General features: G+C 32.4%; 1 protein-coding gene and 1 pseudogene across 5 annotated transcripts in view; both read left to right on the top strand.

Moving 5' to 3' along the window:
• The window catches only part of ZRANB3 (zinc finger RANBP2-type containing 3), a 262,163-nt gene that overhangs the window by 12,552 nt on the left and 228,913 nt on the right, over positions 1–20,698 (top strand). For all 5 annotated transcript variants that reach the window (XM_011354495.2, XM_023527494.1, XM_023527492.1 and 2 more), the window contains exon 2: positions 6,195–6,362. In XM_011354495.2, coding sequence (XP_011352797.2) covers positions 6,196–6,362 — 167 coding nt within the window. In that variant the 5' untranslated portion in view covers position 6,195. The remainder of the gene's footprint in view (positions 1–6,194; positions 6,363–20,698) is intronic.
• On the top strand, positions 4,296–4,653 carry LOC111736061 (annotated as a pseudogene).

Raw genomic sequence — 20,698 nt, forward strand, 5'->3', positions numbered from 1 at the left:
GGAGTCCAATTAACCTATTTTTTCTTTTATTGCAATTATTTTGCCATTGTATTTAAGAAACTATTGCATACTCTAAGGTCTTGAAGATTTACTCTTAAGCTTTCTTTGAAGAATTTTATAGTTTTAGCACTCACATTTTAGTCTTTGATCCATTTTGAGTTAATTTTTGTATATGGTGTGAGTTATAGGTTCATCTTTATTCTTTCATATGTGGATATTTAGTTGTCCCAGCACTATTTCTTAAAAAGACCATTCTTTTCCTATTAAATTGTATTGATACCCTCATCAAAAATCAACTGACCATAAATTTAAGGGTTTATGTCTGGACTCTCTCTTCTATTGATCTATCTATCTAGCGACCACTATCTTGATTATGAAGCATTGTAGTAAATTTTACAACTAGAAAGTATAAGTTCTCCAAATTTGTTCTATTTCAAGATTGTTTTGACTATTCTGGGTCCCTTGCATTTCCACATGAGTTTTAAGATCAACTTGTCATTGATTGAGATTTGAAAGTTGAACCAGCCTAGTATTCCTAAAATAAGCGTATTTTAGTCTAGATTTCTTCTTTTTAAATTTATTGCTGTATGTGGTTTGCTAATATTTTGCTCACCTATAAATATGAGAAAATGGCTTGTATATATCTTTTTCTTATATTGTGCTTGTCAGATCAAGTTTAGGCTGACTGCACAGAATGAACTTAAAAAGAATATTTCTGTCCTTGTACCAAATGACTGGTTTGTTTATTTTGTTCTTCAGATCTTCCATATCCTTATAGATTTTTAATCTGCTTGTGTAATCAATTACTGAGAGAAATGTATTAAAATCTCCCACTATAATTATGGATTTTGCTAGTCTGCTTTGTTTCCATCAAAATTTCCTTTTATTTCTGTTTGTTTTGCCTTATATATTTTACATATTTTTAGGTTATGTTTATCTTTCTAGTAAATTAAACCTTTTATCATTATAAAATACTCTTTATTTCTAATAATTTTTTTGGCCTTCAACATATGTTGTCTGATGTTATTAACACATAAGCTACACTGGTGTAGCTTATAGCTGGTGTATAAGCTACACCAGCTATATTTTGATGTGTATAATGTCTTTTTCCATTCTTTACATTCAATGCTATGAATCTTATTTAAGATAAGTCTTTTAAAGCAGCATATAGATATTAATTATTAAATCCAGTATGATCATTTTTTCTCATAATTGATATTTTTGGTTCATTTATTTTTAATATCTCTTATAGTTCACGTATTCTCTCTTGGTCTATACCTATTCTGCTGTAAATCCCATCTAATAAGGTTTTAATTAAAAAATAAAAATAAAATTATTTCCTCAAAGTATGTAATTTCCCTGACCAGCCCTTTTCTCATTAGTCCCAAAATAAATCTCTTGGTAGTATATTTTAACAATATCTGATTCTTCTCAACACAGTGCTGCTATTAAGAATTCATTAGTGAATTCCAATTGAATTACAAAAATGCCATCTTGATTATAAAGACTGAAAATAAAAACTTTCCCTCATTCTCTCCTCAAGCTTTGCTTATCAGGAAAATTACTTAGAAAATGAGTTCTGCTAGATTCTACTTTCACCACATTTTTCTAGCCAATAGTTGTATTAAAAATTTTAATAACATGGTATTGCTGGCTCCATATTACTAGCCCCCCCAACCTTACTAAAAGTAAAATAGTATGTACACATTGAATAAAACCTTTTTTGCTGAATATCTGAATTAAATCCTTACAGTTTTCATAATTAGAGAGACATGCATATTTATTATAACTGTTAGTTTCTTGATAATTTAAAAAGAGGATTAGGCCTGAGTGTTTGGTTATTAATGTAATGTTAGTTACAATGTCCTGTTGCAGCAGTTGAACCTAGATGGCTCAACTACAAAACACTTTTTATTCTAACATTATAATTTGTAGACTTTAGGAAGATAGTATAAATGGGAAAAGGCTTTTAAAAATTGTTTTATTTTGAGTATTAACTAAAACATTCATGTTCTATTAATTAGATTGTACCACTATATATTTTTTTAGTTCTTTATTTATTCAGTGCCTATTTGAATCATTAGTGAGCCAGCCACACCGTAATTTTAGTTTAATTGAAATTTTTCTAAACATTTTCATACTATTTTAGACTTCTTTAATCTTCACATTTAAATTGATTTTTCTCTTATTTGTGACTCAAAACAAATTTTTTATTAAGATGACTTTAGTTTCATTGATTATTTTTACGAATAGAGTACCTGATTCAGTCCTCATAAAATAAATATAACCTAACCTAAATCTAACCTAAATATAAACATAACCTAAATATAAATTGTAATGCAACCTCAATGTAGCAGGTATTTTTTCTTGGAGTGTTAAAATTTTTACATTGTAAAAAAACCAACAAAAGTAATAGTAGAATGGTTTTTGTATATTCTTCTTAGCTTCTTGCCAGTGTTCCATGCTGAACCCTGGTACCCCTTGTACCATTGATCCTGAAAAGTGTTTCTGAGCCCCTTTTACTTCTGGAAAGTGGACATGGCTCTTTTCTACTGTTGCTGTTCTTGCCAGAATGGGTTTCACTTGATCCTTGCTCCTCTGAGTTTTGACTTTCTGGACTGAAGTCCAGAATAGGTGTATCTGATTAGCAAATCCATTACCTGTAAGACAGCCTGGGAACACAAGAATCTGATACTTCTAGCTTTTTTATTGGAAGGTGATGTCTAATTCCCACTCAGATTTGTAATGTGAGGAAATTCCTAAACATAGCAGGAGTCCTAGATGTTGGGTGACCTCAAAGAATGATATAGATTCACTATCCCATGTCGACTCCTAGATAACATGTATCCAGCCTCGTGTTCTCCCTAGAATTCCAGACATATATTTCTAAGCCTATTTGACATTTCCATTCTATATTTTATAGCCATCTCTAACTATATATTTCTAAAAGACTTACTGATTTTTTTCTCCTAAATCCATCCCTTTCTTCGTCTTTACTATCAGTAAATTTCATCAACTCTATCACTCCACATGTACTCCATTCTCCACATGTACTCCATCAGCAAGTCCTGTTTGCATTTCCCCAATCTCTCCAGTTCCACTGCTGAAGATGATTCTCTCCTTGTCTTTTGTAGCCCGATAAAGTTTCTTGCTTTCACACTTTCTCCTTTTTGATCCATTCTCTATTCTTTACTCAGTTTTGTGGTTGTTTTTGTTGTTACTAGGGATGTAACAACTCCAACTCCTTGGGGTTGACGAAGAGGTTATCAGACAGGTCTGAGTCATACATCATTTCTAAATCCACTTGCCTCCTGAAGCAGTGGAGTCTTCGTGGACTGGCCATGTCCTATAAGAACATTTATCTCCTGCCTTTCTATTGATAGTTTTGTCCTCCATTGGTGGTTTTTGAAATATAAGTCAGATTGTGTCACTCTCCTGCTTAAAATTCTCCGTAAGTGTTGTCCAATACAACTTTCAGTGTAGGTGGAAATGTTTTATATTTACACTGTTCAATATGATAGCCACTAGCCATACGTGGACATTGAGCACTTGAAACATGATCAAGGCAACTGAGGAGTTTTTAATTTTAGTTAAATTTAAATTGCCACATCTTGCTAATAGTATATTGGACAGCACAGCTCTATTGGCTTCCCTTCATTCTTAAATAGAATCTAAAGTCCTTATCAAGTTCTTCTGTGATCTGACTCTTGCTTATTTCAGTAGCTTTATCTCATACCATTCTTTCCCTTGGTTCAGCCACATTGGTCTCCTTTCTGTTACTAGAAAACACCAAGCCCTTTCTCAACTCAGGGCCTTTGCTGATGCCGTGGGCCTACAATGCTCTTATCAATTTTGAACCTGGCTGACTCTTTTGGTTACTTCAGACTGTCACTCTACCTAGCATGGTCATTACCATACTCTTAAGTTCCTTCATAACGTTTATACTATACTATAATTAATCATCTTGTTTATTAGTTTATTTTTAGTCTCAAGAATGTAAGCTCCGTGAGGGTGTGCCATGTACCTATTTTTTATTAATAAATAACGTTGAATTCTTAAAGTTCTTAGGCATTGAACACAGAGGTGGATTACTTTTTTGAGGGAGAAGGTAGGCTAAAGTTTTGTACGTCTGCAAGTAATTGAGAAAAAAGCAAATCTCTTTTAAGACGGAAAGAGATTACATATAAACAGATGAAAAGATGTAATGTAAATACAAAGTAGTGGCATTGCACCCCATCTCTGCTACTTGCCCCGGTCAACCCTGTGAGGACATCAGCTCCAGCCCCATGGTCCTAATGGCAGCAGAGCCACTGACTGAGCTGGAAGCGGCCATCAAGACAGTGATCACCACCTTCTTCACCTTTAAAGGGCCAGAAGGTCAGCCTCAGCATAGACGAGTTTAAGAAACTGGCCACACAGTAGTTGCTTCAGCTGCTCAAGGATGTGAGCTCCTTAGATGACAAGATGAAGAGCTTGTTTGTGAATCAGGACTCAGAGCTCAATTTCAGTAAGTACCGGAGACTGACCAGGGAGTTAGCCAAGGAGATCTGGAAGGAGGAGACCCTGGAGATCCAGAAGAAGAAAAGCCAGCTGGCTAGGATGGAGTGGGCCTGGCAGGACAGGACCAGGCAGAACCCCACTCCCCACAAATAAAGCCTCCTTGAAACACAATTGTTTCTGATTCACACCCACCCCGATTTCTTCTCTTGAGACTGGGGGTGGGGAGGAAGCTCTGCCCTCATCTGAGGATGGGTCCAAAAATCATGAGCTCCTTGAGGACCAGGAATGTTACTCATCTCTGAATATTCTGCAGCATGTAACACCAGGTCTTATGTAGAGTAGGTGCTCAATAAATTGTGGACAAAAAAGGGGCCACATACTAAAGCTGACAAGCTGATGGGCCCTGCAAACTCAGAGACCGAGAGTAACCACACAGGGTAGTCTGAACATAAAAATTTCTAACTAAAAGCGAGTCTTGGTGGTAGTTACATCCGAGCCTGTAGCTTCCTTAACGAAGGTCAATCTTTACCTTAAATGAGTCTGTCTATTGTCATTTTGCATCTAAGATAACACCTTTAAAACATCAGGGTAATCTTTTCCAGATCTCTTGGAGACAACCTCCAGGGACCAAAGCACAGAACCTCTCACTGTTATCTTGTTCCCCAAATACCATTTCTATGTGCTGTAAATGCTAACTATTCTGTACCCACAATATGTCTCTCCATTTTACTTTTTATCCAATCCCAGAGATTTCCTCACTTTGTTTTCTCCTGTCCCCTTAATCTACCACCGATGGATTTCACATAACTCTCCCTTAGTCTCCTCCTTTGATTCTGATATGTAAAATAAGCTGCAAAACTGCCATTCTTGGGATCATTTTCTAAATCCATTGAGATTTTGCTTCCCAGCAATTGTCATCAGTTTGACTCAAAAGCTTATAAGATTTAAAAAAATAAATGAATACAAAGTATTATTATTAGAAAAGCTTTATAGTTTAGGATTTAATAGGACTTTTCCTTGCAGAATTTTCAGAAATTATAGATATGTGAAATTTTTATGTGTTGGAAACTTAAAATTATATCTGTGGAAACCCAGTGGTAGGAAGGTGCTAATCAAAGAGCTTATACCATAGATGCAATTGATTTGAAAATTCATTTTAATATTTAAAAATAAATCTTGTTTAATAATATTGAGTTAATTTAATTATTATAAATTTAGAGTTGATGTCTTTGTAATTTAGAATTTTTAAAATGCAGTTTTACCCCATTATTAGAAAACCTGGTTGTATGATATAAAAATATATATATCTGTAAAAGGATTAATTATAAAAAGGATTCATTTTTCTGTGGCAAAATCATTTAAAAATTATTCAGTTTGTAATGTAGTTGATTTATAACTTCTCAGTAACACATTTATTAAATAGGAGTATGGCTATAGTATGGCTCAATTAGAAATACAAATGAAATAGAGGATGCTGAGTTTTTAGGGAGTGCATTAAGTAATTGCTTTTAGAATCAGTGTTTAAATTTTCTTAATAGCTTATTCTGGGAACATGATTTAACCAGTGTATATCTATGTAGGTAGTTTATCAAGGCTACTGATAAGTACTTTAATGTTATTATTTATATTTAATTCTCTGATACACTTAGTAATTTAACCCCATCTTTCCCCTTTTGTGATCTCTTTCTTTTTAGGATGATCATGTCCAGAGTTGATAACATAAAAAGATCTCTTATACCTCAGATGTCTTGTTTGACAAGTGAACCTTATAAACAGCTGGATTTTCTGCCTGACAAACTAAGAGAAAAGCTGCTTCCTTTCCAGAAAGATGGCATCACTTTTGCCCTCAGAAGGAATGGCAGGTAAAGTAGTTTTTTCAAGACATGCTAAAAGTGTTAAATCCCTGGCAAGTATATAAAAAACAAAGCTCTGTGCAAAATCATTTGTGTGTGTGTGCGCGCACGTATGCACATATGTGTGTCTTCCCATTAATTTTTTTTTTTTTTACTGGATCATGAAATAATTTCAAGATATACCTCATTTTGCCTTTATTAATGAATGATATTTTCATTGCAATACAGCTCTACGTTAGTAGCAGTTTTTTCCTTAGCACTTTGAAAGTTGTAGTCTACTGTCTCCTGGCTTCCAGAGTTGCCATTAAAAAGTGTGTTCTCAAGTCTCAAAATTTTACTCTACAGGTTACTTATTAATTACAAAGAGAAAAATTACAGACTGGTTAATGTTGTTATTGCCATTAGTGGGACAGCTACAGGCATAATGTGGTATATGAGATGGATGCAACATTCCTTAGTGGTGTTCTTCCTGGAAATACTTGACTGAATAATCATGAAGAAACAGTCAAACCAGATCAAAATGTGGGACATTTTTTCAGGACAACTGACCTGAACTCTTCAAATGATTCAGTGTCACGAAAAACCAAGGGAAGTAGTGAGAATCTTCCAAATTGAGAGAGAACTAAGAGCTAGAACACCTGAAATAATGCATAAATTTTGATTAGTTCTTGGATAAGTACAAAGATAAACTTTAGAGGATATTTTTGGGATAACTAGGAAAATTTCATCTCGACTCTATTAGAATGATGTTATTGACTCAGTGTTGATTATCTTAGATGAGGTAAAGGTGTTATAGTTTAATAGAAGAATGTTCTTGTTCCTGGGGAATACATGATAAAGAATTCTGGGATGAAGAATCCTGCTATCTACAGCCTACTTTCTACATTTTCCCCAAGGAAAAGTACAGGTATATGTTTAGAGAAACTTTGAGTGCGTCAGCCAAAATGTTAACAGAGTGAATCTGGTAGTGGTATAAGCGTCTTCTTTGTATTATTCTTTTGGGGTTTTCTGTGAGTTTGAAAATTCCTCCCTCCCCCCCCCCAAAAATGCAAAATATCCCACAAAGGAATCAGTCTAATTATCATTCCTTTATAGATCATTGTCTCTTATCTGTCTGATTTTAAGATTTTCTATTTGTTCTTGGAGTTCTGCAGTTTCACTATAATCTATCCAGTACACACACACACACACACACACAAACAAACACACACACACACACACACACACACGTATATGTATATATTTTTAATTTATCGTGCTTGGGATTATTGTGCATTTTTAATCTGAGATTTCTGTCATGTTGATTTTGGAAAATTCTTAGCTCTTCTTCAAATAATGATTCTTAACAATTCTCTTTATTATCTTCTTCTGCAATTCCAGTTAGACATATTTGATGTTTTCACTCTATCCTATGCTTCCATTAATGTCTCTTATATTTTCTGTGTTTGTGCTACATTAATGACTGTTTTAAATATCTCCCTTATAGTTCTGATCTGCTGTTTAATTCACCTATTCAGTTTTTTAAAAACTGTTTTTAATGGTATATAACATATATGAAAAAAAGTGTGCAGATCTTAAGGGCCCAATTTGAAGAAATTTTACAATATAGCCATCACTGAGATTAAGAAGTAGAATTACACTACCAGTATCCCAGAAACCTTCCTCTTGCCCCCTCCCAATCACTACTCTGTTCTAACACCACTATCCTAACACCACAGATTACTTTTACATGTTATCATCCATGTATACTCTTTTGTGTTTGACTTCTTTCACTCAACAACATCATTGTGAGATCCTTCTATATTGTTGTATATGGCTATAGTTGGTTCGTTCTCATTGTGATATAAAATCCCATTGTGTAAATATACCATAATTTATTTATTGATTCTATTGTTGACGAGCGTTGGGGTTGTTTCTAGTTTGGGGCTCTTGCAAAAACAGTGCTATGAACATTCTTATAAAAGTCTTTTGGTAAATATATGTATACATTTCTGTCATGCCTATACCAAGAAGAGAAATTGTTGGGGTCATAAAATATGCATATATTCTACTAAGTAGCTACTGCCTGTATTAGTTTGCCAGGACTGTCTTAATGAAGTACCACAACAACTGGGTATCTTAAACAACAGAAACTTATTGTCTCAGTTTTAGAATCTAGAAGTCCCAAATCAAGATGTCGACAGGGTTGCTTCCTTCTCAGGACTGTGAGGGAAGGATCTGTTGTTCCAAGTCTCTCTCTTTGACTTCTGGATGGCTGTCGCTTCCAGTGACTTTTCACATAATTTTATCTCTATTTGTGTCAAAATTTTCCCTTTTTAAAAAGACATCAGTTATATTGGACTAGTGCCCACCCCGATGACTTAATTTTAACTAATTTCATCTGCAATGATTCTGTTTCCAAATTAGGTCACATTCTGAGGCACTGAGTGTTAGCACTTCAACTATGCATTTTGGGGGCTATCAGTTCAACCCCTAACTTGGCCAAACATTTTTTTAAGTGGTTGTACCAATTTATACTTGTATCAACAGTGTATAAAAGTTGCAGTATACCATATTCTTACAAATAACTTCATATTGTCCATACTTAATTTCCTTAGATATTCTGGTAGACATATATAGTGATATTCATTGAGGTTTTTACTTTTATTTTTCTGAAGATAAATGAAGTTTAACACCTTTTCATATGCTTATTAGTCATTTGGATATCCTCTTTTGTTAAATGCCTTTTCATGTCTCATCCATTTTTCTACTGGGTTGTCTGTCTGCCTTTTTCTTATTGTTTTGAAGGAGCCTTTTGTCAGATTTATTTTGGAATAGAGTCTTTTGTCAGGAGATGTGTTGCAAATAATTTTTCTCAGGCTATGGCTTGCCTTTTCTCTTTTTTAATGATGTCATTTAATAAGTAGAAGTTCTCAATTTTAATGTCATTTGAAAACTCTGTCAGTATTGTCTTTTATGGCTGGCATTTTTTGCATTCTATATTAGAAATCTTTGCTTTTCTGTTTTCTTCTAAAAACGTTTTATTTTTTACACTTAGATCTACGGTCCATTTGGAATTGATTTTTTTTTTTTTTTTATATGTTAGGTAGAAGTCAGGGTTTATTGATTATTTATTTATTTAATTTTGTATATGGGTGACTCACTGATCCATCACAAATTTATTGAAAAGACCAACTTTTCCCAACTGCATTAAACTGTTGACTTTGTTATAAATCAGGTAATCTTGTATGTATCCTTTTAGATAAGTGCTCTCTAGTGGAACTTTTACCATGATGGAAATGTTTGTATATATACTGTTTAGTTTAGTCATTATTAGCCATTTGTGGCTACTGAGTTCTTGAAAGTGGCCAGTGCAACTAAGGACTGAATTTTTAATTTTAACTAATTTTAGTTAGTTAAAATTTAAATTTAAATAGCCACATGTGTCTAGTGCCTGCCATATAGGACAGTACAGATGTAGATAATTTGTTCTATTTTCTGATTGCCAACATTTGTGTTAATTACTTCTTAATTACTATAACTTTATAATAGATATTTTGGCATAAGGTAGCATAATCTTCCAGCTTTGTTCCTTTTCAAAAATTGTTTTGCTATTGTTGGCTCTCTGCATTGCCTGTAAATTATAGAACTCATTTATCAATTTTCACAATAAAGTTGCTGGGATTGTGAATTACACTATTTTGCATCTATATATCAGTTTGGGAAGAAACAACATTTTTGTAATATAGAGTATTTTAATCCATGAATATGAATTATTCTTCCATTTATGTAATTGCTTTTTATTTATTTTCATCTCAGTTGTTCTTCCCCTTATTTGTTTTCAATAAGGTTTTATAGTTCTTTTATATATATCATTAAATTTATTCCTAGGTATTTAATATTTTTGATGCTATTATAATTTGTCTTCCCTCCACCCACCATCCACCCCCTCCCCTGGCTGTTTTTAAGATTTTTCTCTTTGTTCGGCTATGCAAAAGTTTTATTATGATGTGCCTAGGTATAGTTTTATTTGCATTTATAGGTCTTAATCTATGGATTGATGTATTTCATTAGTTCTGAAAAATTATTAGTTGCTGTATCTTCTAGTATTATCTTTCTCTTCCTTGGTCTCCAGTTATAACTATGTTAGACCTTTTCTTGGTATCCCATTATCTCATATTCTTTTCCATATTTTCTTAATTTTTAAAATTTCTGTACTTCGGTTAGATATTTTTTGTTTACTCTTATTCTTATTTACCAATCCTACCTTTTGCTGTTAAATTAATCTGTTGAATTCTCTTAAGAAAGAGATCACCACTCAATATAACCTCAAACCAAAACCCATTCAATATGTTTGAAACAAAAATGCTGAATTTATTACTTGCTAAATAAGGGAGAACTGTGCTTCTTAGACACAGAATCTTTAAACAAAGAGAAGTTGGTATTGTATCAGACTTTGGTCAACTCTGGAGACTTTAAAAAGCTAGAATGTTTAAGGATTTGTTGAATTTCAGAGTATAGTTTAGGGATTAGCTGACTAAGGTTAAAGAACAGTCAGTCCTTTCCTTTCTTGTAATTGGAGAATAGGAACATTTTATTTTCTGTTCTTGATATCATAGGGTGTATTTTTAAATCCTGGAATATCCAGTTCCTGCCTGCTTGGTTATGTTGATGGTATCTTGTTTCTTGCCACGTTATAATTCCATCTCTTATTTCTGTAAATATTTACGACATACTTATTTTACATATCCGAAGTCCTTTGGAAACTAATTTTGCTTCTTGTTGATGATGATGATGGTTCAATTTCCCAAAGTATTTTTAAAAAAATTTTGTTTTAATAATTAAATAATCTTAATCTCTGGGACTCTTGAAGAGACCTAAAGAGTGGGTAAATTCTTTTAGGGAGGGTTCGCAAAATTAAATTCTTAGTTTAGGGTTTCCCAGGTCATATAGGCAGTTTAAATTCAAAACTTTAAATTCATTTTCAGGTGGGCTTATGATTATGAATTTTAATTATTAAATCTTACCTCATGCTAAACTTTAAGTTTCCTTATTGACTTAAAAGGTTTTTTTAGGTATAATTAAATTTTATAAAATGCACAGGTTTCAGGTGTGCAGTTCAATGGATTCTGATGTATGTATATATCCCTGTGTTTTTAAACATCTCAGTCAACGTCTCATCAGCTATTTAAGGTGATGGAAGGTATTACATCACCATATAATCAACCCCATCCCCCTGAATTAGGCAACCACTGATCTGACTTCTATCACCAGAATGTTTTTTTTTATAGTTACTTAATGCTCTTTTTGTTTTTTTAACTATTTACTTTGAAATAATTTCAACTTATAAAAAAATTATAATAAAAAGTATAGAAATAACTTTAATATTTCTTTTACCTAGATCCACTAATTTTTAACATTTTTTCACTTTTCCTTTATTATTTCCTCATTCTTTTTCTCCACACACACACAAACATGCATACACACTCATATTAGTATTTATTTTTTTCTAAGCCATTTGAAAACAGATTGTATATGTCATGCTCCTTTAAGCTACAATATTTCAGTATAGTATGTAGTTTTTAAGAACAAACTAATTATATAACATAGCCATAGTACAGTTATCAGATTCAGGAAATTTAATTTCTATACAATACTTTAATCTACAAAGATGTCGTCAATTGTACCAATAACATCCCTTTTAGCATTTTTTTTTAAGTACAAGATCTAGTCCAGGATTGTTTATTGCATTTAGTGATATCTCTTTCCTTTAATGTGGGACAAATCATTAGCCTTTCATGACACTGGCATTTTTTTTGAAGAATATAGGCCAGAAAGTATCTCAATTATTTTAATGTTTTATCATGATAGGATTTAGATTTTGCAGTCCCTTCTGGATTAGAACATAAGTGAGATCAAGGTTCTGTCCTTAGGATGTTGCTTTTAAAGGCATGCTGTATCTGTCAGCCCCTTACTATTAATATCAATTTTGATTGCTGATCAAAGTGTTGTGGTTTCTCTCCCATACAGTTACTATTTTTTCCTTGCATAATTGTTACCTATTTAACAAATAACTAACATGAGAGGTTGAGACCATGCAAATATGCTTTTCCTTATCTGATTTTCCCACTTGGATTTAGCATCCATAGATGATTCTTGTTTAAAATAATTTTTGCCATGACAGTTGTAAAATGATGATATATTAATGGCATTCTGCCCCAATAATCAGTCTCCCCGACCTCTGTCCATTCATCCATCCATCCCTAGATGGACTTATGGATTCCTATTATATTCAGTGAGCTATCCTATACTGTACCATATCTTACTTTTGTCTATTTTGGGACTTGTTACAAACAGAATCATGCAGTTTGTATGTGTCTGACTTCTCTTGCTCAACATGTGTTTGAGATATATGTTGTTTTGATCTCTGAACATAAGACAGCTATTTTGTTCATTTACTTACTGATGGACATTTGGGGTAATTCCAGTTCAGAGCTTTTATGAACAAAGATGGTATTAACATTCTTGGACAAGTCTTTTGTGAACATGTTTTTAATTCTCTTGCTAGCTTTTAGGATAGGTGTCTATATAACTTTGTAAGAAAACTGCCCAACTGTTTTCCATCCCATCAGCAACATACAATATGAGAGTTCTAGATGCTCCATGTCTTTGTCAACATTTGAGATTGTCAGCTTTTTCATTTTAGCCATTCAGAATGAATGGATCTTCAAGTGGTAGCTCATTGTATTTTAATTTGTATTTCCCTAATGACTAATGATGTTGGCATCTTTCCCTGTGCTTATATATGATACATATATGATATATATGTGTACATTATATGTAATATATATTAACATTGTGCTCATGTTTTAATTGTTTTTTGTTATTGATTTGAGTTCTTTTTATATTCTGCATATAAGATCATTGCAAGATATATGGATTATGAATATTTTTCTCCCAGTCGGTAGCTTGTCTTTTAATTTTCTTTATGGTATCCTTTGATGAATGGAAATTTTTAATTTTGATAAAATCTAATTGATCAAGTTTTTCTTATATGGTTAGTACTTTTTATGTTGTCATCAAGAAATGTTTTCCTATCCAATATAGTCTTCTATGTTTTGTACTGGAAACTTTATAGGTTTTATTTTATTTTTTGACATAAGTTTAATTTTATTTTTTGACATAAGATTCATCTCAAATTAATTTTTGTATATAGAGGGAGATAAGAGTTCTAGGTTTAATTTTCCTTCTTACTGATATCCATTTATTCCATCACCATATGTAGAAAAGTCTGTTCTTTTTCATAAATTACCTTGGCGCCTTTGTGAAAAAAGCAATCGACCATATACGTGTAAAATTATTTCCTAGTCATTTTCTTTTGCCATATATCTTTTTTTCTATTGTCACCACTTTTCCATTTTTACTTAGTTTGTACCTTTCTTAGGCTTAAGTTTTGTTTAGAAGTCTCATTTCTTCTGTCCACTTTGTGTAGATTTAAGACCTATTCCCATTGCTTGGCCGTTAAGTCTTAAGGTTCTCTGTTGATGGTGTCCATGGACACCTTCATTGTGTCCTGTGGCTTTATAACACACTTAACCACTCTGGGTTTGACTTTCTCTTTTGTTTCTGGCCATTGTTAATTTTTCCTACTTTCCTTCAGACCAGCTCTGCATTTTAGAAGATAGTATTTTATCTCATTTAGCATTTCTAGGTGTTTGCAAAGGGAAGGGTTTTGGAAAACCTAAACCACCATAGTACTGGGCGCAGAAATCATACTGTTAAATTTTCATTCATTGGGGATTATGCTCTTTATCATTATAAAATATTATTATAAAATTACTTAATTCTTTCTTTCTGTACTCTGAATTTATTCTTGTGTAGTTGCTATCCCAACAACTGTTTCTTTCTGATCATATTTTCTCAGCACGCCTTTGACCATTTTTCTGTTTTCACACTTTTAAGACACTTTCTTTAGATGAGTTTTGAAGTTCCAGAGTTAGATTTCCCTTTGTGATTCAGTTTGTCTTTTCTTTTAAGTAATATTAATCTTACTTTCATTCATTGACATTAGAGTTACATTGGTCTTAAGTCTGTCATCGGTATTTGTATGATTTCTGTTCCTAAGATTGTTACTATATATCCACTAGATGATCCACTAAATATATGACTGTGCAATCCAAGTGTTCTTTGTGTTTAGTATGCACTTTTAGTAATTTGAAAAGTTTGGAGTTTGAATCCATTGGTAATCTTTAAAATTTATGGCTTTTTATGATCTATTTGGTTCTCTATTTTATTAGGCATTGTTTTCTGATTCCCAATTATCTGCAGTGACATTTGGTATATTGCTCTTTCTGTCCTTTCACAGCACATCATATTAATTGTTTAAATTATTTTTCTTGATGGTCACCTTTGTATCTTTAAAAATACTTATAATTTGTTTCTATAGAAATATATGTAAATATATATATTTTTTACCAACTTTAAATGATCTTTGCCTTTTTTGCCCCTTTACTCTTGTGAGATATGTAATTTCTGTGTTGTCTGTACCTGTTACATTCTTTTTTGTATGCAGATTATTTAAATAGCTATGTCATTTCATTGCTTCCCTCCAGTTAATTTTGTTTCTGTGCAACGTTCTTCGGTTGAAATTATCTTAAAGTTTTTTTAGGCAGGCTAATGGGAGGTCAGTTTTCTAGTTTTTTGCATTTTAAATGTCTTTTCACTGAGTTTATACTAAATGACAAATAGGCTGTATAAGAAATTCCTCAGTCTCACTTTCTTTTCTGCTCCATGTTGTAGACATTGCTCCAGTGTTTGCTGTAGACAAGTGTGATGGCTGCCTCATTTTTCTCTCCATAGAGGGGATTCATTTTTTTTTTTGGTCTTTTTTGTCTCCTTATCCATTTTGGCAATACATTAGTAAAACACGGCTTGGTGTTGATGCTTATATGTCTCTTTCCTGAATGTGCTATATTATTTTAATCTGTAGTTTATGTTATTCTTTTATTTCTGGAAACTTTTCTTAAATCACATAGAGAACAGTTTTTCAGTTCCTTTATTTTGATTTTCTCTGAAAATACCAAGTATACTTGTCGATTCATACTTGTCGATTCATCTGAAAATACCAAGTATACTTGTCGATTCATCTTCAACTTCATCTGTGTTATTTGTATTTTCTATCTTTCTAAAACTCTTTTGGTCTGTTTTTACTATCCTTGAAAATTTCCTTTCAATCTTCTCCTATGTATACTTTTTTCTTATGCTTTTAGCAGTGCTTCTTCTCTCTTCTTCTACTTGGTCTTCATTTCACTAGTGTCTATTATTCTTTTACTTTTCTGACTTGTCAGTTCACATTTAATTTCTTCATCTTTCTTGCCATAGCTTCCTTTATTTGTAGCATTGATTTTTTTAAATCACTACTCATCATTCAACGAGGAACATTTTTGTCCTGAGCCTACTATTGGCAAAAGATCATCTCATAGAGGGTTAGAGTAATGTTCTAGACCAACACCTATCCTCTTTGTGACACTATTTTTGTATGTAATTTATTTATATTTCCTGAGTCTGAGAAATCAACATATCAGGGTAGCTAATGGTATAGGGTCTCTCACTTCTGCCCTGACCTCCCTCTGTTTCTTCTATTTGGGGTTTGTCATTGAGCCTTGCCTCCTCTGTTTCTCCTTGCAGCCAGACTGGACTCTGCAATCCTCTGGCTACCAATCTACTTATCCTCTTGTTAATGAAGGGATTTTTGACTTTGCAATGCAAGTGTGCCCCCCACTTTGGAACTGTGTCTTACTGTTTTGTTTTGTTTTGTTTCCCTGAGATGTGTAGCCAAAGTGTTCTTTCTAGTTATACTTCGGTTATTATTGTTGTTATTTTTAATATTTAACATTTTTGGTAAACCATCTTCTTGTTTTGTCTAGTTTTCGAAGATGATGAAAAACTTCATGTTACATTTTTGAATCCGTGCTCTACTAAGCCCAGTGTTAGATATAGTGTTTAAGTATTTGTTAAATTATTATTTATGTACATGTATTTATTCTGGTAATGTGTAACTGGATATACATGGTTAAAAATAATTGACAAACTTATTAATATATGAAATGTTTAGTGTACAGTTGAACAAAAGTTTTGCTATATGCCCTTTATTTCTTTACATCTAATGAGATAAAGATGCCTGCATGAATTATTAGGCTTAGTATTGCACACTGTCATTGCTACCTTCATCATTAGTTAATACTTTTTGTATAGATGGTGTTCTGAAACAACTGTATTTCATTTCTCTGGAAATTTATGTTTTAATTATCTGTTTGCACAGAAGAGGAGAAGACTTGTGGTATTTAAGGGTCTTGCAAAAAGTATGAGATAATATTGTGATTTGTATTCTTTAAAAGTATCACTTGATGACAACCTAATTTCTTTCATTGTATTCTTCTAAAATTGACGAATTTCTGTTACATCACCCATTTAGATACTGCTTGTGTAGTGTTATAATCCTTACTTGTTTGGCTAAATGTAAATTGAATTTTTGCATCAGTGAACAAAAATTGAAGCACTTGGTGGTTTTGCTACAAGAAGATTCTTTGTTAAATTATTTTAGTATTATGATATAAAACACCAGGCTTATTCTCTAAATTTAATAAGATAAGGATAATTAGCTGAAAGTATGAATGAACCTTGAAGTATGGGTATAAAAAATCTAGAAAATATAAGTTACAAAAATTTACTCATCAATTTTATACAGCCTAAGTCATCTAATTAATGAGAAACCAAATCTTGGTATTTTGAATAGTGTTAATTTGTATTATAGGATAATGTCAGTGTTTTGCCCCTCCTTTAGCAATGAGGACTATGTAAGAGTCTAGAGAGAGACTTGGCTGTGTTGGAAGTATTATTGGTGCATAATCAATAGGTGTATATTTTGCACAAGCAAAAAAAAAAAAGGAAAAAGAAACAAATGGAACTACGTTAAAGTAAACAGCTTTTGCACAGTAAGGGAAACAAAATAAAAATGCAACCTACCAAATTGGAGAAAATATTAATAAACCATATACCCATTAAGAGGTTAATATCTAAACTGTATAAGGATTTCATATAACTCAATAGCAAAAAACAAGTAATCCAATTAAAAATTGATCAAAGGAGCTGAATAGACATTTGTCCAAAGAAGACATACAAAAGCCAGCAGATTCAGAAAGAAGTGTTCAATATCACTAATCATCAAGGAAATCAAAATCACAATGAGATACCACTTCACACCCATTAGAAAGGCTATTATCAAAAAGACAAGAGATAACAAATGCTGGTGGGAACCCACTCTTGGTGGGAGTGTATATTGGTAGTGCCATAAGGGAAAACATTATGGTTTCTCAGAAAAGAAAAACTAGAACTACCACGTGATCGAGCAATCCTAATTCTGGGTACATATTTGAAGGAAGTAATATCACCATCTCTAAGAGATGTCTGCACCCCCATGTTCATTTCATCATTATTCATGGTAGCCAAGACATGGAAACCACCTAAGTATCCATTGATGGATGAACAGATAAAGAAAATATGAGACACACCCCCCGCCCCCTTCACACACACAGTATTCCAGCCATAAAAAAGAAGAAAATTCTACTGCTTGTGGCCCATGGATGGACCTTGATGTCATTATGCTAAATGACATAAGTTAGGCAAGGAAAGACAAATAGCGTATGATCTCACTTATATGTGGACTCTAAAAACACTGAACTCATGAAACAAAGAATAGACTAGTAGTAGCTAGGGGTTTGGGGAATTGGGAAGATGTTGGTCAGAGGATACAATCTTTCAGTTATAAGATAAATATGTTCTTGGGATCGAATGTGCAACAGTGATTATAATTAACAATATTGCACTGGGTACTTGAAAGTTGCTGAGAGTAGATCTTAAATGTTCTTACCACACACACAAAATAGTAACTATGCATGGTGATACATATGAGTAAACTAACCTTATTGTGGTAATCATTTCAAAATATGTACACATATCAAATCAGCACATTGTACACCTTAAACTTACACAACTTTATATGTCAATTATATCTCAACAAAGCTGGAAAATATAGGTATATGTTTTAATAGATGAACTTATCTGCTGCTTTCATTTTAGATTAACCTACTCAGACTTTTTATCTAAAAGTATCCAATGGATTTGAGGAATAAAGTTAATCGTGCTCCAATCAACATATGTACTAATTTATATATATCTATATATGTATATGTGTATATTTATATATATATGTATATATGTATATTTATATGTATGTATATATGTACACACTAATTTTTGGAGATCTATATGAGAACAAAATTGCAATACCACTACACATACACACCCATCAGAATGGTCTAATTAAAAAAAAAAATAGAGATATGAAACATGAAACTATCTCACACTACTATTAGAAAAGAAAATCAGTACAACTACTTTGGAAAACTGTTTGGCAATATCTACTATTGTTGAACATATGCAGTTTCTGAGACCTCGTAATCCTACCCTTAGATATATAGGTACCTATATATGTTTAGTAAACAATGCTCATATAGCACTATTCACTAGCTAAAACCCAATTGTCCATCATCAGTATGGGAAATAATTGACATAATAGAGAACTTATAACAATGAGAATGAACAAATTACAGCTGTATAATATAATGGTTGTATGAATCTTAAAAACATAGCGTTGGAGTAAAAGAAGCCAAACAAAAAGCTATATCCATTTATATAAAATATGATACTAATTTATTTATAAGCATTTATGTAAAATACATAGAACATACTAATAGAACTCAGGTAGCATCCACCCTTCCTTGGGGGAGTATTGTGAAAAGAAGAGGGTCACAAGGGAGGCTTCTGGGGTGTTGATAATATTCTGTTTCTTGATCTTAGTGCTGTTATATGGGTATATTCATTTTATAAAAATTCATCAAACTATATACTTAAGATTTGTGCAGTTTTCTGTATTTTTTTTACTTCAATAAGTTCACCAAAATTATTAAATGTACTTTGCTTTTAAACATTTACATACACACATGTATATATACATATGTATATGTGTGTATATATATTTTTTTAAGCGTAGACCACTGATGAAGTAGTTATTTTTCACTGCTTCATCAAAAAAGAATGCAAACTCTTTTTTTTTTCTGTACGTGAGTGTTCATAGCAACTTGATTTATAATAGGCAAAAAACTGGAAAAATCCAATGGCCATTAACCGTTGAGTGGATAAACAAATTATGGCATACTACTGGTCAATAAAATAGAATGAACTGTTGACATGCATCAATATGCTGATTCTCAAAATAATTATACTGAGTGAAGGACACCAGCCCCTCCCCCAAAAGAGTATGATTCCATTTACATAAAATTCTAGGAAATACAAATTAATATCTTGAGACAAAAACAGATAAGTTATTGCTTTATGGTCTAGCAAGTTTTTTTTAAGTGTTCCACAAGTGCTTTAACAGAATATGTATCTTCTAATTGTTGGACATGTGTTTCATTTATTTCCATTATAGTGAATTTATTAATTTTGTTATTCTATATCCTTTCCAATTTTTGTTCTCTTAATCCACCAATTATAGAGATGTTCGTTAAAATGCTCTTCTACGTTTGTCAGTTTAACTTTTCTCTATAATTCTGTTGATTTTGCTTTACATAGTTTGAGGTAGTGTTATCAATTAAAAACAAGTTCATAATTGCTACATTTTTCTAGAGAGTTTTTCCTCTTTTCATTATGTTCCCTCATAATGTTTTCTGACCTAAAGTCTGTCTTAATATTACTATAACTGCACCAGCCTATTGGGAATGGGAATAGACATAGCTGGAAATTTCTGTTAGTAATTTCCAGCTATATCTATTCCCATTCTTTTACTTTTAACTTCTTTATAATCTTAGGTGGATTCTTAATATTTGTTAATAATTCTTAACTTCTTAATAAAATATATGTATATATGTAATATATATGTATGTGTATATATTATAAATACTTTTTACACACACATATATAGAGTTTTATATATGTATATACCTGAACTTGTTAACATTGTTTTCTTATACTACTTCATTAGTCAATTCTGGCATAAATTAGAATTTTACTCAGATGGTTCAATTGAAGAGATTTTAATGAGAGACTATTAGGACGCATGGAGAAGATTAATTTAACTAAGCCAATAATTAGTTTGAGCCACCAAGAAACCAGCAATAAATAGTAGACAGCCATGACCACTAAGAGGACAAGGGGAGAAAAATAGTGTTACAAGAGCTCAATAGGGACTGGGGCTACGGAGGAGGGGCCAAAGGCAGCATCTGTGGTTCCAGAGGGACCCAGCCAGT

Source organism: Pteropus vampyrus, unplaced genomic scaffold (genome assembly GCF_000151845.1).
Source record: "Pteropus vampyrus isolate Shadow unplaced genomic scaffold, Pvam_2.0 Scaffold17, whole genome shotgun sequence".
In the NCBI taxonomy this organism is placed as follows: domain Eukaryota; kingdom Metazoa; phylum Chordata; class Mammalia; order Chiroptera; family Pteropodidae; genus Pteropus; species Pteropus vampyrus.